This window comes from Cetorhinus maximus, unplaced genomic scaffold, assembly GCF_964194155.1.
Source record: "Cetorhinus maximus unplaced genomic scaffold, sCetMax3.hap1.1 HAP1_SCAFFOLD_1705, whole genome shotgun sequence".
NCBI lineage: Eukaryota > Metazoa > Chordata > Chondrichthyes > Lamniformes > Cetorhinidae > Cetorhinus > Cetorhinus maximus.
In genome coordinates, this window is record NW_027597645.1 from 16,096 (window position 1) to 39,196 (window position 23,101).

The window sequence follows — 23,101 nt, forward strand, 5'->3', positions numbered from 1 at the left end:
TGTTATTTTCAACAAGAACTGACTGCAGGACACTCTTCCCAGACTGCTTCACCGCGATGCTGACTGCAGGACACTCTTCCCAGCAAATTTTGAGCCTGTCTTCATAAAAGAGGGGGACAGTGCAGATATTGTAGTTGAGGAGGAGGAGTCTGAAGTATTGGATGTGATAAACATAGGGAGAGTGGAAGTATTAATGAGATTAGCATCCTTGAAAGTAGATAAATAACCAGGGTCAGATGAAATGTACCTCAGGCTGTTAAAAGAAGCCAGGAAGGAAATAGTGGGTGGTCTGACCATCATTTTCCAATCTTCACTGGATACAGGTGTGGTGACAAAGGATTGGAGGACTGCTAGTGTTGTACCTTTGTTTAAAAAGGGAGCAAGGAATAGGCCAAATAATTACAGGCCAGACAGTCTGACCTCGGTACTGGGAAAATTATTGGAATCAATTCTGAGGGACAGGATAAACTGTCACTTAGAAAAGCACCGATTAATCAAGGATAGTCAGCATGGATTTGCTAAGGGAAGATTGTGTCCGACTAACTTGATTGAATTTTTTGAGGAAGTAGCAAGGAGGATTGATGGGGGTAGTGCAACTGATGTGGTCTACATGGATTTTAGAAAGGCTTTTGACAAGGTCCCACATGGCAGATTGGTTAAAAAATAAAAACCCATGGGATTCAGGGGAATGTAGTAAGTTGGATACAAATTGGCTCAGTAGCAGGAAACAAAGAGTAATTGCTGACAGGTGTTTCTGTGACTGGAAGGCTGTTTCCAGTGGGGTTCTGCAGGGTTCAGTACTATGTCCCTTGATTTTTGTGGTATATATTAATGATTTGGACGTAAATATAGAGGGAATGGTCAAGAAGTTGGCAGACGAAACAAAAATTGGCCACCTGGTAGATAGCGAGGATGATTGATGTAGACTGCAGGATGATATCAATGGACTGGTCTGATGGGCAGGAAAGTAGCAAATGGAAGTCAACCCAGAAAAGTTTGAGATGATACATTTAGGGAGGCCAAACAAGGCAAAGGAATACACAATAAATGGGAGAATACTGAGAAGTGTAGAGGAAGCAAGGGACCTTGGAATAATTGTCCACACATACTTGAAGGTAACAGGACAGGTTGATAAGGTGGTTAAGGCGGCAAATGGAGTCCTTTCATTTACTGGCCGAGGTATAGAATATAAGAGCAGGGAGATTATAGAGTCTATCAACAGAAAATAATGGAGTGCTTAAAAAAACAAATTGACAGAAAAGATAAAAGGATAATTCAAAATCAATACTGGAATCAATGAGCAGTGGTGAAAATCAAAAACTAGAAACTTGACATAAAATAAAATGAAACTTCACTTGAAAATATATAGAGATATGCTCATTGCTATTTCTAAAAATTTCAAATTTTACAAAGGCCTAAAATGGTTGAATCTATGTGTGTCTGTGACCCCAAACAAGCTATCTGGCAATATCTGGCAAACTCACACATTGTTATTCCTGGAGAGTCACTAACGACCCCTTACGGGCGACACAGATCAAATGCAAAGAGAGCTATACAAAGGCCATCTGCATTTCATAACTCAAGCTGGCCAATAAGAGTCTGCTCATCTGCTAAGACAAAGGGCCCCAGAACCTTCCTTTCAATTCTTAATCGTTGAGACATTTGACAAAATGTTTACAAAGTTTACAAAATTGTGAGGGGTATAGACAGAGTAAATGCGAGTAGGCTCTTTCCACTTAGATTAGGAGAAATAAACACGAGAGGACATGGCTTTAGGGTGAAAGGGGAAAGGTTTAGGGGGAACATTAGGGGGAACTTCTTCACTCAGAGAGTGGTGAGAGTGTGGAACGAGCTACCATCTGACGTGGTAAATGTGGACTCACTCTTAAGTTTTAAGAATAAATTAGATATATACATGGATGGGAAAGGTCTGGAGGGTTATAGACAGGTCAATGGGACTAGCGGAATAATATTTCGGCACAGACTAGAAGGGCCAAATGGCCTGTTTTCTGTGCTGTAGTGTTCTATGGTTCTATGACAATCTTGACAACCCGGATGAGGGATGCACGTACTTTGTCAAAGACGGTGTGGAGAGGTGGGGGTCATGTGACATGGGCCTCTGGCTTGTGGAATCAGCAATATTGTCTTGCTGAACTGCAAAGTCTCAAGCTGCTTTTTTTACCATCTAACTAGCAGCCTCACAGGCAAGGAATTCTGGCCCAGATTGGGCACCTGGCTCCATCTACACTGTTTCTGCTGGAAATTCTGCACCATCGTCTACATGACTGATTCATCTCTGTGTGCCTATCTCATCATGTGATGTTAACACTACTGGAAAAGTGAATTCTACAGCATCAGTTTATCAGCCCACCAACCTCTATGAAAGAATACCTCATTGGACTTTGATTCTGGACTCTTGAACCAATGTGGTCTTTGTACTGTAAATCCTTCTTTTCCCTATCCCTTCCTTTTACTGTATGAATGCAAAGGAGGTAACGTTGCAACCCTCCTCCCGCATTTTAAGTGTGTGCAAATAAACTAACCCTTTGAGTTCATCCCATCTTGAGTTTGCTGAGGGGTTATTAATAGAAAATTGGATCACACCAAAACCGGGTTGGGAATCACACTACCGCTTATAAAGAGGGAAACAAATCAAAACACCTGTTTATAGATAGTGAGAGGAGAAATTACTACTGTTTAAATTAATGCCTCTCCTGTCCATAACACTTAGGAAAAGAATAGTGAAGTGCTATATTTTGTCATCTATGTTATGTCTCAAAGTCAGGGACAAATAACAAAGAAACTATTGATAAGCTGAATGCATTCGAGAAGTGGATATATAGGATGTTCCACATATCCTACACGTACAGAAAGGCTAATGAGGAAGTACTGTGAATGGCTGTAGAAAAGGAAATTAGTGCATAACTTCAAAGAGAGAAAGAAACAACACTTCAATCACATCATTAAAGCAGATGGTACACAGAGACAGTTACTGGAGGGGAAGATCGACAGAAAACATAGGAGAGCGAAGCAAAGGAGAAAATGGATGACAGATGCACCAGGTCCATTTGACCTGTGGGAATTGTGTGAGGGCAGCAAAAGACAGACAGAGATGGAGATTCATGGCAGTCAACCTTCTAGGAAGGAGATGACACCCACGAACGAATAAGGCCAAGGAATCCATGTAGTTCTCTGTCTGTCTTTCTGGGGCCAATGGCACAGCGCAGATATTCTTGTCATCTGAGAGTTGTGCCTTCATTGGTGATGATGTGTCCGTTGCACTGTACTTTTGTCTGGAAAATTTGTCACTTCCCTGGCTTGACTTTCAAGCTGAGATTTGACAAGTGAGATAAGACAGTGCCCAGTCTTCCAAAAGTCTCTTCAAATATCAAATCGGGATGAATATATCGTCCAGATTGGGACTGGAAATTGAGGTTGCCAAAGGTCTTATCCATTGCACACATGAAGGTGGCAGAGACATTATAAAGTCCAAACAGTATTCTCATGTATTCATAAAGTCCTCTGGTTCCTATTCAGAATGCAGTCTTCTCAATGTTTCCCTCAGCAATGAGTAGCTGGTTAAAGCCCTGGACCAAATCAAGCCTGCAGAAATACTTTGCACCTTTGAGGATTTGTAACACCTCCTCAATTCTCGGTGGAAGTTAAGCATCCTCATGCGGTATTCATGCTGAGTGCCCAGTAGTCGACACACAAATCCTCAGCTTCCTATCTTTCTTCCTCACGAGGACTCTCAGCTGATACGTCGTTCCAAGGACTTCGGCAGATACTCCCTGACTTTATCCCAGTGATGTGGTGGGATCCTGCAGTGAGCAATCTTTATTGGGTGGTTATCTTCAGTCACAATCCTGTGGCTCACCAGGTCACAATAACCAATGTCATCATCTCCTTACTCAAAGTTGTTGTGTATTTGGTAAGAGTACAGATAAGTTGCTGCCTTTGCATTTCCTCCAACTTGTTGATGTCCATCTTTAAGATGAGGTTAGAGATGTCTTCTCCAGTAGGTCCATTCTCAACAACAGCTGCAGATTTAAGAATACCTATGAGGGATTTTGGTTGGATGTAAACATTTTTATCACTGAAATTTGTAATTTGCATGGGTATTCCCGCCTTCTCTCCCGCAGTGACTAGAACTGTGGGGAGGACACAGAGAGACTGCAACAAGATATAGACAGGTTAGATGAGCGGACAACAAGGTGACAGATGGAATATAATGTAGGGAAATGTGAAGTTATTCACTTTGTTCATAAGAATAAAAAAGCAAAATATTTTTAACTTAAGTGTTGATGTGCAGAGACTTGTGTGTACTGGCACAAGGAACGCAGAAAGTTAGCTTGCAGGTGCAGTAAACAATTAGGAAGACAAATGGCATGTTGGCCTTTGTTGCAAGGGGATTGGAGTACAAGAATAAAGAAGTCTTGCTACAATTGTACAGAGTTTTGGTGAGACCACACCTGGACATTTTGTGTACAGTTTGGTCTCCACATTTAAGAAAGGATATGCTTACATTGGAGACGGTGCAGTGTAGGTTCACTAAATTGGTCCCTGGGATGAGGGGGTTGTCCTATGATGAAGTTGAATAAGAAACTGAGTAAATTGTGTTTATATTCTCTGGAGTTTAGAAGAATGAGAGGCGATCTCATTGAAACCCACAAAATTCCTAAGGGGTTTGATAGGGTGGACACCAAGAGATTGTTTCCACTGGTCGGGGAGTCTAAAACATAGGGACACAGTCTCAGGATAAGGGGCCGATCATTTAGGACTGAGAAGAAATTTCTTCACTCAAAAGGTTGTGAATCTTTTGAATTCTCTACCCCAGAGGGTTGTGGGTGCTCCATTGTTGAATGTATTTAAGGTTGGGATAGACAAATTTTTGGTCTTCCATGAAATTAAGGGATATGGGGAGCAAGCAGGAAAGTGGAGTTGAAGCCCAAGATCAGCCATGATCTTATTGAATGGTGGAGCAGGCTCGATGGGCCATGTGACCTATTCCTGCTCCTATTTCTTGTGTTCTTAACTGCTCCAAGAATTACACCAGTTGGTAGCTCAGGAGAAGCGTGATGCTCTTACAGAGTATGATGTTAACCAATTAGTGACAGCTGGCACAATCCTTTAAGGATGGTGGTGGTGCAGGCGATTAAGGGAATAGATCAATTCCCTGCTACCCAGATGGTTCTAAGGTCAGGTATAGGCTGATACATCAAGCTCTTAAAATGTTGTACGTACTTGGCAACATGCATGCTTTCCAAGGGTGTCCGGATGTCTCTTAACACATTCAACCTTAATACCAGGAGTTTTCTCAACTTCCTTACTTCTGTTGGACTATCTATTGGGTCACAAACTGTCAGAAATCTAAGGTTGTGGAAGGGGTGATAGATAACAGATATGGAGAGCTCAACATAACCATGATAAGGGATGTCCGATCTTTGCAAAGTGGAGATTCGGATGAGTGAAGAAACATCCTCCAGCTCACATCCTTGAGCTGGGTGCCACCTGAAGAATTGGGTGGTCATGGTTGACAATTCTGCTCCTTATCAATTAGGCACAATGCTTCTACCCCATCAAATCTCACATCAACTGTGTCAATTAGGCATGCATCAACCCCAAATCTTGAACATATCAACCAGGAGCAGGAGTAGGCCACTTGGCCCTTCAAGTCTGCTATGCCATTCAGTTGCCTCTCTGATGGTAGTCTCCCTCCTTGTTTTAGTAATTTTATCTTTTCCCCTGATCTTGATAATGTGATCATGCAGATGATGATGATCATGAAGGACAGCTGGAGCTTGTCACTGATAAGTTTCCTCAGCTCCATCGGGACATTTTCATCCCTTACAGCTCCAGTTGGGCAATTTTTCAACTGGCTTTCCCTTGTTGGTTTGAAGGAGGGATCCAGGGGACAATTTGGTCAAAACGATTTACAAGCTCCAGGGAAACTGAGACTGAAACTACCTCCTTTCTTTCAAACTATTAGAATTTCTGCTACAACCAAACACCCTTGTCAGAACTTCAAAGATCAGTTGAGAGCTTTTTTGGACATCAAAATGTCTCCCTAGTATTTCTCTATAGGCTTTACCAAACAGATCCTCCATCAAGAATGCTGCCTGCTCACTCTCATTAAGCCACTTGGATGCCATGACTATCTACGCATCCTCAATCCAGTCTTCAGCCGAAGGATTACTTGGTGTTTCCAGTCTCCCTTCAAATCTATCCAGCTTCCTTCCAGTTGGTCGATAGAACATGTATGAAGGGACACTCCTTCCTTCCATTGCTGAGTCAAGCGAGGACAGATCGAGAGCCCCTTCTTTGACAATTCTGTGATTAGACACTAATTTCACCCTTCGAAGCCTGCGCCTCCACTAAGCTGAAGCTGCTTCACCCTCCTTCATTGACGTAGCTAGTTTCAGTTCCCTAACCATAGGTTCCATCTCTGCCAAGGGCTTTTCCATCTCTTTAGGCAGGATTAAAAATACTGAGAGTTACACAAGATGTTTAGCTAGGATGACACCACCTGTGATGTTCACTGTATAGAAGCAGCTGACCTGGACCTTGTCAGTGTTGTGGAATCCTGCCAACTATGGGAAGGGGTGAGGGGGAGGCGGATGGGGAAGGGGAGGAGAATAGAAGGTGCATGGCGGATGGGAAGGGGATGGGGTGGTGAAGGTGGATAGGAATAGGGAGGGGAATGAGACAAGAGAGGAGCAGGAGCTGGAGAAGTGGAGAGGAAGGAAAATGGTGTGGGGAGGGGGGGGGGGGGAGGGGGGAAGAAGTCTCTCAGTCTCTGAGGATCATGGGACTGGTCAGTCGTAGCTCCGCCCCTTCCAGCGCAGCCAATCAGAGCCGCGGAGGGTGTGTGTGTGTGTGTGTGTGTGTGTGTGTGTGGGGTCAGGGCGGTGAAGCGTTTCCGGGTTATGGCAGGGACGTTGCGGAGCTGGAGCCTGATGTCTCGGCAATTGCTCAAGGTCAGGGCGGCCGGGGGTAATCGCTGCCCACCCCACCCCACCCCACCCATGGCGAGGCCCGGGCGCCGCTGGGCCTGGCTTCAGGAATCGGCGGCCGGTTCTGCGCTCATTCCCGGCCCCGGAGCCTGCCTCGTTCCCCCCCCCCCACCCCTGGAGCCTGCCTCGTTCCCCCCCCCCACCCCTGGAGCCTGCCTCGTCCCCCCCCCCCCCCCCGGAGCCTGCCTCGTTCCCCCCGGCCCCCGCCTCGCTCCCCCGCCCCCCCCCCCCGGACTCGGAGCCTGCGTCGCCCCCCGGAGCCTGCCTTGTTCCCCCCCCCGGACCCGGAGCCTGCCTCGCCCCCCCGGCCCTAACCCTCGGGACACTCCAACCCCTGTAATGTGTTGATATACTGATTTACTGTGGTCAGTGTATGCAGCTGTAAATACGTTAGGTATTTGTAAAGTTGTGTATAAATTTGAATCATATAATTAAAAATTTTCAGCGTTTATACCTAAACCCACAGACCTAATCAATGCTGATCCTGATTGATGCTGATTTAAAATTCGAGCTGCACCATCTGTAGTAAAAGATTTTTGACAATGAAAATAATTGTGACCTGAGTTTGGCCTCATTTGTTCAAGTGCAGCAGTTGACCAGGTTTATCAACAGTGTCATTAAAAGAGAAATGGAAATCTTAATCTACCAATTGTGTTGAGGGCGAGCTCTGAAAATGGACTGACTTATTCAGTTTGTTTCTAGAGCTGATTCAAACTTTACTAAAATTGAGGTGTTTTTCTTTTCCAGTAATTCTGTTTTTGTTTTTCTTAATGCAGACTGGACATGCTTGTCGCAGACTCCAAGGCCTTACAGCAGTCACACTACGGACCTATGCCGATGTTGCACCAGGTATGGTATGTGCACTCAGACCCTGTTAGGTGTGAATTTCTCACCTTCCAATAATGACTGAGCTGCTGGTGTGTGCTAAATTTCCTGTGTTTTTTAACCTTTGTAACCTCAGGTGTTGATAGTTCACCAAGACTGAATGAAAATTTGACTCAGAAGGAAAATTGATTATGGTTTGCAAAAGTGTGCAGGAAAATAATGTGCACGTTTAAGGGAGGGGGCACATGTACTGGGAATTAACTGCCACCCTACCCCCTCAGCCACGTGCCTGCCACCCTACCCCCTCAGCCATGTGCCTGCCACCTCGCCGTAGATACTCAAAGTAGCTTTGGGACCTTTAAACCCTCTACTTACCAGAATACAGCTAGTGTCATAAAAAGAGGGCGCGGTTTGGCTTCTCCCAAAGGTCCTGCATTACAAAAGAAGTCTCACAGAACACGTACACTCCACATTTCTGAAGAAGCCCAGTGCGGAAATTGGGCCAGAAATGCGGAGCTTTATCTTGGGGTAAAAAAACATAGGAGCGAAGTGGCAAGCCAACGATTGCCACTGCTCGGAAGATTCAGCCCTTTGTTTCTTAAAGATGTTCCTGTGAATCTACTCCTATTTTGCTTAATCCTCAAAATGGCGTTGGGCAGGTAATTGAGTAGCTCAGCTCCCTGCTGCTTGGACAGTTCTAAGGTCAGGTACAAACTGACACATCGAGTGCATGAAGTAAAGTTAAGAGCATGCGTGAAGGGGCCGAGAGCTCTTAACATGTTGCACGTACTTGTCACCACATGCTCAGGGATGAGGCCAGATCTGATTCGGGTCTATAGTTGCTGGAACCAGTTTAATAGAAAAAAATCATAGACTTAAGGCAGATGTGCTTTATGTGCAGTATCCATTTTTACTTCTCTGTCAGGTCACTTGGCTGTCTTTCTACAAGTGTGTATGCCTTTGAAATTAACCTGCTGCCTGTTTGCTGTGCAATCCCTGTGTGAGGATGTGTTTGGAATTGGGTAACATTTGAAGTCTGAGGTGAAGCCCAAAGTTATTTCAAAGCAGTTATTTATTGAATGGTCAGTGCTTGTTTGGGGGGGGCAGCAATCAGTGGGATTTTGTCAATCCCACTATAACAGCCGATTGTTCCATTTTTGGAGAAAAGTGATTTTTATCTTATTAAATTTACATTTTAATACAACAACTTTAAGGTCAGTTTACACTGATTAGCTGTATTTTGTTTGCGTGTAGATTATTAAGCAGATGTTTATTGTACTTAATGCCATGCATTTCTGTAGATTAGTGTTAAATAGCTTTCTGTTCATTTTGCTGTGCTTCAGTTTTCGTCATGTTCCTACTTCCTGAGGACTAGATTCCACCATCCCATACCCCATGGCCTCGTTCTTGCTTTATCTGCTTCCAATATGTCAGACAACCTGTATGAAGATTTATGGTCTCTGTTGCAGTGTATTAGGGTAGTATTGGTGTATTGTTTCGATGATGAAAGCTCATGCTGAAGACATTCTGTTTCTCATTCCAGTTGATGCAGATGTCACAGTGGTGGGCTCAGGGCCAGGAGGATATGTTGCTGCCATTAAGGCTGCACAGTTGGGATTTAAGGTAAGTCAAAGAATAGTTAGCTAAATATGAATTGGCATTATGTTTAGAGGAAAGCCACATATCCAAATTTACCAATGATACAAAGGTGGTTTTACAAGCAGTATAGATGGAAACAAAATTACAAAGAGATATTGATAGATCAAGTGAATGGACAAAACTATGGAAGTGAATTTCAGTGTAAGCAAACATGACGTCATCCACTTTCAACATAAAAAGGATAAATGGTGAAAAGCTAGAAATAGAGGGGCCTGGAAAGATGTGGGGGAGGGTGGGGTCCAACTATACAATCATTAAAACGTCATGAACAGATACAGAAAATAATCAAAAAGGTTAATGGAATGCTGGCCTTGTATCTAGTGGTCTAAAATAAAAGAGGATGAAGTTATGTTTCAGCTATACAAATCCCTGGTTGGACTACACCTGGAGTATTGTGAGCAGCAGTTCTGGGTACCACACATTAGGCCTTGAAGGGAGTGCTGCATAGATTTACCAAACTGATACCTGGACTCCAGGGGCTATACAGGTCTAGTATCCTTTATCTGTAAATTTGAAAGCTGAACACATCCAAAAACCGCACTTTTTTTGAACCTAATCGACCTTTAGCGCGGGAAGTCTAGTTGTTTGCACTGTTTATCTTGAGATTTTTGTGATGAACATGTCAGAAAGAAACTCAGGTACTCTATTATTCAGTGATACATCTTACTTTTCTAGCCATTTTATTTACTTTAGACTATACCGAGCCTAGTTTTAGGCAATTGTAATGTAAGTTTAAGTGCAGTATCCCCAAACTGAAATTATCTGAAATGCAGTCGCCCCGAGTGTTTCGGATAAAAGATTGAGAAGAGTTTACACTAATTACAACTGTATTTCCTGGAATTTAGATTAAAGAATGGCTTGATCAAAGTTTTCAAGATATTATGGGGAACAGATAGAGAAACAATTCCTGCTGGTTGGGGAATTCAGGATAAGGCGACATGGTTTAAACCGAGCCAGGCCTTTGAGGAATGAAGTTAGGAAATAGGTAAAGGCTGATAGAGGTTTAGAGTTCTGTTCTGCAAATGATGACTTATACTAGATGAATTATTGATTTTAAGTTTTTTTTTAATGGGATGGGGCAAAAGCACCCCAATATGAAGTTAGGCCGCAGACCATGATTTCATTGAATGACAGAACTGGCTCACACAGAACCACAGTGCAGAAGAGGCTCTTCAGCCCATCGAGTCTGCACCGACACATGAGAAACACCTGACCTACCTACCTAATCCCATTTACCAGCACTTGGCCCATAGTCTTGAATGTTATGACATGCCAAGTGCTCATCCAGGTACTTTTTAAACGATGTGAGGCAACCCGCCTCCACCACCCTCCCAGGCAGTGCATTCCAGACCGTCACCACCCTCTGGGTAAAAAAGTTTTTCCTCACATCCCCCCGAAACCTCCTGCCCCTCACCTTAAACTTATGCCCCCTTACGACTGACCCTTCAACTAAGGGGAACAGCTGCTGTCCACCCTGTCCATGCCCCTCATAATCTTGTACACCTCGATCAGGTCGCCCTTCAGTCTTCTCTGCTCCAACGAAAACAACCCAAGTCTATCCAACCTCTCTTCATAACTTAAATGTTTCATCCCAGGCAACATCCTGGTGAATCTCCTCTGCACCCCCTCCAGTGCAATCACATCCTACCTATATTATGGTGACCAGAACTGCACACAGTACTCCAGCTGTGACCTCACCAAGGTTCTATACAACTCCAACATGACCTCCCTACTTTTGTAATCTATGCCTCGATTGATAAAGGCAAGTGTCCCATATGCCTTTTTCGCCACCCCACTAACATGCCCATCTGCCTTCAGAGATCTATGGACACACACGCCAAGGTCCCTTTGTTCCTCAGAACTTCCTAGTTCCATGCCGTTCATTGAATACTTCCTTGTCAAATTACTCCTTCCAAAGTGTATCACCTCACACATTTCAAGGTTAAATTCCATCTGCCACTTATCTGCCCATTTGAGCATCCCGTCTATATCTTTCTGTAGCCCAAGACATTCAAACTCACTGTTAACCACCCGGTCAATCTTTGTGTCATCCACAAACTTACTAATCCTACCCCCACATAGTCAACTATGTCATTTATATAGCTCGAAGGGCTAAATGGTCTCTTCCTGTTTCAGTGCACAATAGGAATTAAACGTTCACAGTATTATGGAAACACCAGCTTTTGCTGCTTTTGCCACTCAGCTTAAATCTGTACCCTGTAGAAGCATAGTGATATTGTCACTGGGCTAGTAATCCAGAGACCCAGGGTGATGCTCTGGGTTCGAATCTCATCTCATCAAATTTGAATTCAATAAAAATCTGGAATTAAAAGTCTAGTGATATGAAACCATTGTCGATTGTTGTAAAAATCCATCTGGTTCACTAATGCCCTTTAGGGAAGGAAATCTGCCCAAAAATCCTTACCTGGTATGGCTTACATGTGACTTCAGACCCACAGCAATGTGGTTGGCTCTTAAAAAATGCCCTCTGAAATAGCCTAGCAAGCCACTCAGTTGTCACCACCACCTTTTCGAGGGCAACTAGAGATGGGCAAAAAATGCTGGCCCAGCCAGTGAAGCCCACATCCCGTGAATAAATAATAAAAAAGTTCCCAATCCTTCCAGCAATGGGAACAGTTCCTCCCTAAACACCCTGCTGGGAACCTCATGGTTTTGAACACCTCTATCAAATCTCCTTTTCTCCAAGGAGAGCAACCCCAGCTTCTACAATCTATCCTCCTAACTAAAGTCCCTCATCCACTTTTGCAGTAAGAATAGAATAGTATGTTAAATGGAGAGAGATTGAAGAATTTGGTGGTACAGAGGGATCTGGCTGTCCTGGTACATGAATCACAAAAAGTTAATAAGCAAGTACAGCAGGTGATTAGGAAGGCAAATGGAGTATTGGCATTTTTTTATTCATTCATGGAATGTGGATAATGCTGGTGAGACCAGCATTTATTGCCCTTGAGAAGGGGGTTGTGAGCTGCTTTCTTGAACTTCTGCAGTCCATGTGGTGTAGGTACACCCACAGTGTTGTTAGGGAGGGAGTTCCAGGATTTTGACCCAGTGACAGTGAAGGAACGGTGATATATTTCCAAGTCAAGAAGGTGAGTGGCTTGGAGGGGAACTTCCAGGTGGTGGTATTCCCATTTGGAAGATGTTGTCTAAGGAGCCTTGGTGAGTCCCTGCAGTGCATCTTGTAGATGGTACACATTGTTGCTACTGTTTGTTGGTGGTGAAGAGAGTGAATGTTTGTGGATGGGCTGCTTTGTCCTGGATGGTGTCAAGCTTCGAGTGTTGTTGGAGCTGCACTCATCCAGGCAAGCGGAGAGTAGGCTGAATGGCGTACTCCTGCATTCTATGGTCCCCAAACCATTCATGTAAATGTTTTTTGCACCCTTTTCAGTGCCTTCACATCCTTCCATGGGGCCCAGAATTTGACACAATACTGCATTTGAGCCCAAACCAGTGTTTTATAAAATTTCACCATAACTTCCTTGCTTTTGCACTCTGCCTCTATAAAGGATCCCAGGTGCCTTATTAACAACTCTCTCAACCTGCTCTGCCACATTCAATGAATGCCCATTTACCCCCCAGGTCCCCTTGCTCCTGCATTCCTTTAGCATCATACCCTTTATAGGTGCAATGTTCAAAATGCAGCTATCCAAAAAGTGGGCATTTTTGAAAATGGAAATGAGTGTCTGTGGTTGGACACCACTTTCTCTGGTATTACACATCCGATTAATGCCGGAGATGGCTCGTTCAAAAGGGCCGACCTTCCTGTGTACTCTTAGTGCACTGACCCCGCACAAAGGAAATTTGAGAGACCCCCAACACGCACACGTGGCACCAGGCACCCTTCAGTCACCCATCTGTAACTCCGGGATAGAAGATCAGATCAGTTCATGGTCAATGCCATGTGAAAGCACTCTACAAGCTGCAGAGGGCAATAGCAGTGCTCCCCGGGTAGCCCTGGCCTGGCTGAGAGAGAACTGAAAAACCAAAAACCGACTGGCTTAATTCTGCCGTTCCGTGAGCAATCTGTTCTGTGCAACTGTTGGATGTAGCAGATGTTGAAGGGCATCAGATGGTGCCTGAAGCAACTTGGCCTGACACTGGGGAGCAATTTGGGAGCTGTCTGAATCCACCACATCAAACATGTAAAACCTACAGAAAATAAGATCACATTTTGCTGATACAAATGGTGCCTTGTCTGGTTTTATTGATTACACATATGAAATCGATCATGGTCCTGCCAGTGCTGGATTTTGGACATTGTTTCTGTATTATATATATAGCCTCATTCTTCCTACTAAAATGTGCCACTTGAAACTTCTCTGCTTTAACTTTCATCTGCCATATGTCCTGAGGTAATGGGTCAAAAACCACAGAGCTTAAGATCTACAAGAGGATAGTTGTAACGTTGAAAGGTCATGAAAACTTGATGGTGCCACAAGGCCTGGGATACCCAGGTCCTCAACAGAGCAAATAGGCCAATTGTAGAGGTAGCTATTGTAAAAGGGCTGCATGGTGGCTGGTCACAGGCTCAGCTAAACACTCTTGTGGTGCACGGTTCAAAGAATCTAAGAATTGCCTGAAGACCAATCTAGAAAAATGTAGCATCTCAGCTGACACATGAAAGAGAGCATGATGTTTATGGCAGGTGAAGTGACAAAAGACTATTCCCAATGGCACAACAAAGCCTATCCACCTAGCTGAAGAAAAGAGAACCCAAAGGAAACCGAGGAAAGGTCAACCCTTGGGTCAGCCTGACATCCCATGTGCTGTGTGGAAAAACATTCCTTGCAAAAACTAGGCTTGTACTCCATACATGGCCATGGGTGTGCACATTATTTGCAGAGCGCTCACTCCAACATCCATCAACTCCTATTCATCCAGAACACACTGATTTCCTATCCATCAGAACTTGGATTTCAAGCTCCTCATCTTTGTCGACCTTTCTGTGGTCCCACTCCTATCGACCTTGGTGTCACCCTTCCCAGCCCTGCATTTCTACTATTTTATCCCAGCTCTTCTGTACTGTCCATTCCCCTTGCTCCTGTCCTATCACTGCTATCATCAGCCATCTTTGCCTCATGCTCAACCTATCCTCATCTTTAAAAGCCTCCTTTAAACCCCTCTCCCTGACAGTGCTTTGGCCTGCTTTCCCTAATTCCTCTCCTACTCCTGTTCAGCTCTCAACCCAACTGAGGCATCTTGGGATTTGTCCCTGCTTTAATGTCCCTGCATCAGTGGATATTATTCTTCCTCCTAAATTGTTCAGTTACTATTCATAGTGATAATTTAAGTATGTAATGATGTGTGGGTGATATTGGTAAGATAAATAGTAGTAGTGCGAGACCTGAAGTCACAACTTCCCATCCCAGTCAAAGGAGCTATAGCAAATTAATCTGACAACACTTTTAAATTATAGGACATTTTGGGGAATTGAGTGAAACCATCTTAAAAGCCTAAAATAAAAACAAAAAATGCTGGAACTGAATAAACAGTAAATACACAGCAGGTCTGGTAATATCTGTGGAGAGACACAGTTAACATTTCAGGCCTGTGACCTTTCATCAGAACCTGACCTGAAACATTAATTCTGTTTCTTTCTCCACAGATGCTACCTGACCTGCTGAGTAGTTCCAGCATTTCTGTTTTTATTTCTGATTTCCATCTTTCCAGTATTTTTGCTTTTGTATAGATTTTAAGAGTCTACATATTTCCACAGGTACTGGTACTCCGTCCATAATTAAAACCAAATTCTAATTTAACAAAGGGGAATGGAAGTTGGCATAGGGATAGAAGGAAGGTGAAATGAAGTAGATCAGCCATGAGCTTATTGAATGACATAGCAGGCTTGACGGGCTGTATTGCTAACTCCTGGTCATATTTCTTATGTCCTTATAACACTTTTCACAGGTCAGACTAAGGGCTGTTAATCCAGCTGAGATTTCTAAAATAATTTCATTGTTAACTTTCGTTTTTAAACCTTGTAGACTGTCTGTGTGGAAAAGAACAATACATTGGGTGGGACGTGTTTGAACGTGGGATGTATCCCCTCCAAAGTAAGTACTTGTTCAATGTGTGCTGCACTGCATTTTTAATCAATGCCATTTTACACTGTTGTATAGGTTGCTGTCTTAATGCTTTACATGTCAATTGTAAGATTTAGCTGGTTAATCAAAGTTGTGATTGTTCTAAGGCTTTGCTGAATAACTCCTACCTCTATCACTTGGCCCATGGGAAAGACTTTGCCAGCAGAGGGATTGAAAGTAAGTATATCTTTCATTTATAATAAAAACACAAATGCTGGCAATACTCCATATCTGGCAGTATCTGTGGAGAGAGAAGCAGTGTTAACGTACAGGTCTGTAACCTTTCATTAGAACTGGGAAAAGTTAGAAATATAATAAGCTTTGAGCAAGGGATGGGGGAGGGTGGAAAAAGAACAAAAGGGAAAGATCTGTGATAGGATACAGGGCAGGACAGATCAAATAACAAAAGGTTTCATGCTTCAAGACCAAAGGACATGTTAATGGAAGAAGATTAGAAACAAAAAATGTCTAGAAGAGCTGTGAATGGAAGGATCCTGAATAGCTGCCATCCGAAAGTAAAGAAAATAAAGAAACTAGAGGAAAAAACCAGACCAGCAAAGGAGAAGGAAACAAAATGAGGGCAGAGGTTACGATCTAAAATTGTTGAAATTTGTTACAGGAATACAAGGTCATGAGGGTCTGGACAGAGTGTATAGGGAAAAGCTGTTCCCATTTCTCATTGGTAGAAGGATCGAGAACAAGAGGGGACATATTTAAGTTAATTGGCAAAAGAAGTAATGGAAACGTGAGGGAAAACTTTCACGCAGCAGGTGATTGGGATCTGGAATGCACTGCCGGAGTGTGTAGTGGAGGCAGGTTTAATCAAGGTATTTAAGAGAGGATTGGATTATTATCTGAAAAGGGAGAATGTTCAGGACTACGGGGAGAAGGCCGGGGAGTGGCACTCGGTAAATTGTTCCTTCAGAGAGCCAGCACAGATACGTTCCTGTGAGCTCAGTGCTGAGTTCAAAAAGCTGTTACATGCCTAGTTGACAGGTGAGGTGCTGTTCTTCAGGCTTAAATTGAGCTTAATTGGAATGCTGGCAGGCCGAGGACAGAGTGGGAGCAAGGTGAAGAATTAAAATGCCAGGTGACCAAAAGCTCAGGGTCACATTGGAGAGTGAACGGAGGTGTTTCACAAAGCAGCTATGAGTCTGCATTCGGCCTCCCTGATGTAGAAGAGACTACATTGAGTAGCAAATACAGTATACTAAGTAAAAATACATGTAAATCATTTCACTTGGAAAGGAGTGTTTGGGACCTTGGATGATAAGGGTGGAGATAAAAAGCAGGTGTTGTATCTCCTGTGCTTGCATGGAAAGGTGCTATATGAAGGGGAGGATGTGTTGGGGATGATTGAGGTGTAGACCAAGGTACTGCAAAGGGAACCTTTCCTCTGGCATGGTGAATGGGGAGGGGAAGATGTGTTTGAAGGTGCCGTCACACTGAAGGTGGCCAAAATGGCACAGGATGAACTGTTGAGGCTGGTGGGTTGGAAGGTGGGGAGTCAGGGAAGGGAAGAGTCAGAGATCGATCATGTGAAGATGAGAGAAGGATGGAAATTGGAACTAAATTCAATTACATTTTCAAGTTCAGGTCAAGATCCAATCATTGATGTACTGGAAATAGAGGTGTGGGTGCCCCAAGTGGGACTGGAGCAGAGAAAGACTAGAAGACATAGATTTAAGGTTTTGGGTAAGAAATTCAGGGTGATGTGAGAAAGAACCTTTTTCCTGCAATGAATGGTAATGAGCTTGCTGCCTGAAATCAACAATTTCAGAAGGAAGTTGTTGGGTATTTGAGGGAAGTAAACCTGCAGGACTACGGGAATAGAGAAGGGAATGGGACCGATTGGATTGCTCTTCAGCTGGCATGGACTTGATGGGCCAAAAGGCCTCTTGTGCCAAAATGAGTCAGATATTTTCTACAGAAAGGTACCATAGCAACACCTTTTATTTAGAGGAAGTGAGTGGAATTAAAAGTAGTAAGTGAGAACAAGCTCAGCCAGGCAGAGGAAGGATGGTGGTGGGATGGGGGACTGTTGGGTCCTGTTCAAGGAAGAATTGGAGGGTACGCGGACTGTCCTGATTGGGTTGGAGGTGTTGAGGGTTTGGATGCCCATGGTAGAAATGAGACATTTAGGGCCAGGAAACTGGAAACTGTTTAAGTAACACACAGTGCATCGGAAGGGTCGCAGATGTAGGTAGTAAGAGATTAGACAAGGGGAGTGAGATGGGAAGAAATCTGTTCAGTGAGACAGGAACTGGGGTTGGTCATTGCTTGCACCATCACTTACTGAATTTTTAAAATTATTTTTGCTATGCTACCTCCATGATTTTTAAAATTTAAATAAAAGAAATGAAGCTGGGCATCTAGGTTACGTAATATCGCTATTTCCTGACTTTAGCAGTGGTGAGAGAAAGCTGATTTTACACAGGAGCTGTTTCAGTCACATCTGGTTTATTCTGTTGAGACAGATCTGCTTTGACAATATTGCAGACATTGGGCAAATAATTGCCGTGGAAAATGTATCAAATCCCCTTCAGATACAAACATCCTCCTCCCCTGCAAGTTAGGATCTGTAAGTGGGAGTGCGATATTTTCAATCCTAATGTTTTGTTAATAGTGCAGAACACTTAATTATTTGATTCCTTACAATTTGTTTCATATTTAATATTTGATAATGTAACTTAATGCAGATGTTGAAGGATCAAAAAGTGTTATTTTAATCATTACTTCATTTTGTTCTAAAGTCACAGGAATGAATCTTAACCTGGAGAAGATGATGGAACAAAAGAATAATGCAGTGAGGTCATTGACTGGTGGAATTGCCCATTTATTTAAACAAAATAAGGTTAGTTCCTGATAAATGCAGCATATTGAACTTGAGGCCATTTGCAGATGGTATTGGGATCGCTGCATGCTTTTCCAGCACCAGTCAGATAATACAGAATCCAGGCATTTCCTTCCAAAGAGCTGTGACAGAATATGTCTAAGTTTGATTAACTAGTTTTATATTTTTAATACCGGCTCCCTTGGCCTTTATCACTTGAGCATAGACAGAACTCGAGTTTAGTCTTTGACGTTTTGAGATATATTTTAAAAATTCGTATCCCTACAATTGGAGGAAATTCTGTTTTTAAATTAGGCTATATTTGCAAATTTTACATTTAGCATAAATGTTTTGCAAATTAAATGTCGGGGTTGGGCGTTTTTGTACTAATATTCCCTGATCTGCAGTGTGTCTTTTTTGTTGCGGTGGGGTTGTGTGAGATCTCAAGCAAATCTTATTTTTTCTTTATTGCACAATCAAATTGTTTACTACTCCTCATCTGCATGTTGACCATTCTTTATTCTCCTAATCTAAGTGGAAAGAGCCTACTCGCATTTACTCTGTCTATACCCCTCACAATTTTGTAAACTTCTATCAAATCTCCCCTCATTCTTCTACGCTCCAAGGAATAAAGTCCTGACCTGTTTAATCTTTCCCTGTAACTCAACTCCTTAAGACCCGGCAACATCCTAGTAAATCTTCTCTGCACACACTCAATCTTACTGATATCCTTCCTGTAGTTAGGCGACCAGAACTGCACACAGGCCAGGAACTCCCAGTTTCGAAAGTCAGTCCACTCAGCCTGAATCTCCAAGATCTGACTTCTATCAGCACGGAGTTAACGTTTCGAGTCCATATGACTCTTCTTCAGAGCTAAAGAGAAGTAAAAATGATGAAATTTATACTGTTTAAGGGAGGTGAAGCTGGATAGAAAACCAGTGATAGATAGAGGCAAAGGAGAGATTGCCAAAGATGTCATAAACAAAAGGTCAAAGGGATGTTAATGGTGGTGGTACTGGCTAAATGAGGTGCTGATGGTGGCATTAAGGGTAGAAAGCAGAGTGTAATAATAGCCGGACAAGGATAAGTACTCTGGAAAGAACAACATGAACAAGTGACAGATGGCCCTAGTGGGGGTGGGATGGGGGGAAGGGGTGATAGTGGGAAAAAAGATTGAAAATAGGATAAACGGTGGGGTCAAAACAATAAATAAAAATATGGGTAAAAAATAAAAATGAATATTGAAAAAAGGGGATAAAAAAAGAGGTGAGGATGGAGGAGAGAGTTCATGGTCTGAAGTTGTTGAGGTCAATGTTAAGTCCGGAAGGCTGTAAAGTGCCTGATTGGAAGATGAGGTGTTGTTCCTCTAGCTTGCATTGGGCTTCACTGGAACGTTTCAGCAGGCCAAGGACGGACATGTGGGCATGAGAGCAGGTTGGTGTTGAAATGGCAAGCGACAGGAAGGTCCGGGTCATGTTTGCAGACAGACCGAAGGTGTTCCGCAAAGCGCACACCCAGTTTGCGATTGGCCTCTCCAATGTAGAGGAGACCGCATTTAGAGCAGCTCCTGCAGTGCATCTTGTCGATGGTACACACTGCTGCTAATGTGCATTGAACGTGGAGGGAGTGAATGTTTGTAGATGGGGTGCCAATCAAGTGGACTGCTTTGTCCTGGATGGTGTCAAGCTTCTTGAGTGTTGTTGGAGCTGCACTCATCCAGGCCAGTGGAGAGTATTCCATCACACTCCAGACTTGTGCTTTGTAGATGGTGGAAAGGCTTTGGGGAGTCAGGAGATGAGTTCCTCGCTGCAGGATTCCCAGCTTCTGACCTGCTCTTGTAGCCACAGTATTTACATGGCTAATCAATGGTCAATTTCTGGTCAATGGTAACCCCCAGGATGTTGATAGTGGTGGATTCAGCAGTGGTAATGCCATTGAATGTCAGGGGGCAATGGTTAGATTTTCTCATTGCCTGGCACTTCTGTGGTGCGAATGTTTGTTGCCACTTGTCAGCCCAAGCCTGGATATTGTCCAGGTCTTGCTACATTTGGACATGGATTGCTTCAGTTTCTGAGGAGTTGCAAAAGGTGCTAAACATTGTGCAATCATCAGCAAACATCCCCACTTCTGACGTTATGCTGGAAGGAAGGTCATTGATGAAGCAGCTGAACATGGTTGGGCCTCGGACACTACCCTGAGGAACTCTGCCAACGGCCACAACCATCTTCCTTTGTACCAAGTTTAACTCCAGCCAGCGGAGAGCTTTCTCCCTGATTCCCATTGACTTCAGTTTTGCTAGGACTCCTTGATCCCACACTCAGTCAAAAGCTGCCTTGATGTCAAGGGCAGTCATTCTCACCTCATTGTGTCTTTGTATCTGAAAAGCAGCTGTCCCTCTTCTATGTCACGGTGTAAGGTTCAGTTGTTTAAGTTTCAGTACGAGTATGTTGTCACAAGCTTCACTGAATTTGACAACTCAACCTTCATAATCCTGAACTTAATTCAAATCAATAAAATATCACATGCTTTTAAAAGACAGAAAACAAGGACATAAATTACTTCAGTAGCCTTGATTCTTCTTTCTTCATTTGCCTTTCGAACGACTATAATTAAAAACCAAAGAAGCGAATTCTCACAAAATCTTCAACATTCTTACTCCAAACAAAAATTACGCAGCAGCCTTTCACAGTCACTGCAGGCTCTAAAAGAAACAGTATTGCAATCAAAAAAAACAGAATTCTCCATTCTCCTTCACTTCAACACAACTTATCTTTCTGCTCATTTAAACCAACCTTCAATTCCTTCAGAATGTTGGACTTGAAACATTAACTCCGTTTCTCTCTCCACAGATGCTCCCTGACCTGAGTTTTTCCAGCTTTTTGGTTTTTATTTAAAATCTCCAGCATCTGCAGTTTTTTGCTTTTATTCCATTTCCTGATGTTATCTGCATTACCCATTTTGCACTGATTCAAAATCTCAAACTCATTCTTACTTAAAAACATTAATTCTTGCAAATTTTTCCTTTTTATCACTCTTATCTCAGAGAGATGTTACAACATAAAATCCCAACAATGATTCCACATCCCTTTAGACCATGCTTATAATTCTCACATTTAACACAGTTCCTGCAAGTACACAATTAAACATTACATAATACTAAATTATGTAATTACTAATTACATAATTACTAAATTATTCTTAAATTATAGTGTTATGACCGATACAGTTGGTAAAGCAGAGCTATTTAAAAATCAGAGGCAACTATCATAACCTATAAGTTTAAGTGTTATGTTTGAGATCTAAATTCAGAAATCAGACCACCAGTTCTTGAGGCTTTACATTAAACTAAATGAGACATTTTATTAATTTACACAGGTTAAAATATATATACACATGGCTTCAATTTACTACTATCATAACTGTTAACAAATTCCCAAACTAATCTCCATTAGGGCAACAGCAACCCATAGACTTAACCAAACACCAGGCAAAGCTTTTTCACCTTACAAATTCAAAATTATGTTCTTTTCACTTTGGTTCCTGTGGAGACACTTGGAGGCTTGCAGCTGCCTTTTGATCTTACATTGCCCCTGCTTTACACACCCGAAAAGTGCTAAAGTTATATCTACCACCACTGATACAATGAGAATTTACATTCAATCACCAGCCTCTTTGAACTCCACCTTTTAACAATGAAACCCCTTTCATTGTACCAATATTATTAGTAATATAAACATATTACTTGGTAGCTGCTAGATAGACGTCAGTTTTCACCCCACTTCTTGAGTGCTGTATTCAAAAAATGCAAATGCACGCTATCTCTCTTATATATCAAAACTAGTATACATCAAAGCACCCAGACTAAACCTCTATTTTAAAAGAAAAATATTTTCCAATAATATTATATGCATCGATAGCTTCATGACACATAGGCACACTCACTAATCACATTCATGTTTTAATATTTCAATGCCCCCTAGAAATATAAACTCCTGTAAAGAGTTATAAACTCTGCCAAATTCATCTCCAGATCACGAGCTCTGGGATGGGGGGAAGGGATGAAAAAAAACAAATTAAAGTTTAAACTGGCTTAAAATCTCAACCACAATACAAATGTATACACACCAAACAACCATGAGAAACTGAAAACAATGTGCAAGATCAGACCAAAGAGGGTTAATAACCTTTAGTTCAGTGATACAGACACAGCGCTTACAGATACACGAGGAAATTGCATTCAAACGGAAAAGATTCACGCTACAGTAAAATACACAAACAGAAACGTACTTACTCAAACGCAGGTTTTTTTCTTTCATACAGCATTTTAACCTTGCTGTGAGTCTAACCCCAAATTTTCTTAGATGGCTCGACCTTACTGGACGCTTGGTGGGAGTGAGAGGAACAGGTTTTTCTTCTTTATTCAGACACATGAACAGCTGGAGTGAGGTCTTGCTGAAAGAGGAACATGCCCCCTCTCATCTCGGCAGCAACTTAGTACCTGCTGCCTGCCTAGTCTCCTTTTTAATTCCTGAATTCTCTTGCATATCCTGCATCTTAAATTTTCTGACTCCTGAAAAACCTTGTCACATTTATCAGCACAGTAAAATGCTCTGACCAAAAGGTATCTTACCTTTTCAGCTCCCAAGTTTTTCCTCATCCATCTGTCC

The 23,101-nt window shown here is 42.7% G+C and overlaps 1 protein-coding gene and 1 long non-coding RNA gene across 2 annotated transcripts in view; one reads left to right on the forward strand and one right to left on the reverse strand.

Annotated features, from left to right (window-relative positions):
* Positions 1-2,041: 2,041 nt before the first annotated feature.
* On the reverse strand, positions 2,042-6,608 carry LOC144676568 (uncharacterized). The gene is made up of 3 exons (XR_013575366.1): positions 5,245-6,608; positions 3,616-4,040; positions 2,042-2,763 (listed from the first exon to the last, which is right to left on the reverse strand). It is a non-coding gene; the product is annotated as an uncharacterized LOC144676568 (long non-coding RNA).
* Positions 6,609-6,863: 255 nt separating this feature from the next.
* The window catches only part of dld (deltaD), a 41,816-nt gene continuing 25,578 nt past the window's right edge, over positions 6,864-23,101 (forward strand). The window contains exons 1-6 of the mRNA XM_078536963.1: positions 6,864-6,977; positions 7,790-7,862; positions 9,382-9,461; positions 15,503-15,571; positions 15,709-15,778; positions 18,355-18,455. Coding sequence (XP_078393089.1) covers positions 6,927-6,977; positions 7,790-7,862; positions 9,382-9,461; positions 15,503-15,571; positions 15,709-15,778; positions 18,355-18,455 — 444 coding nt within the window. The 5' untranslated portion in view covers positions 6,864-6,926. The remainder of the gene's footprint in view (positions 6,978-7,789; positions 7,863-9,381; positions 9,462-15,502; positions 15,572-15,708; positions 15,779-18,354; positions 18,456-23,101) is intronic.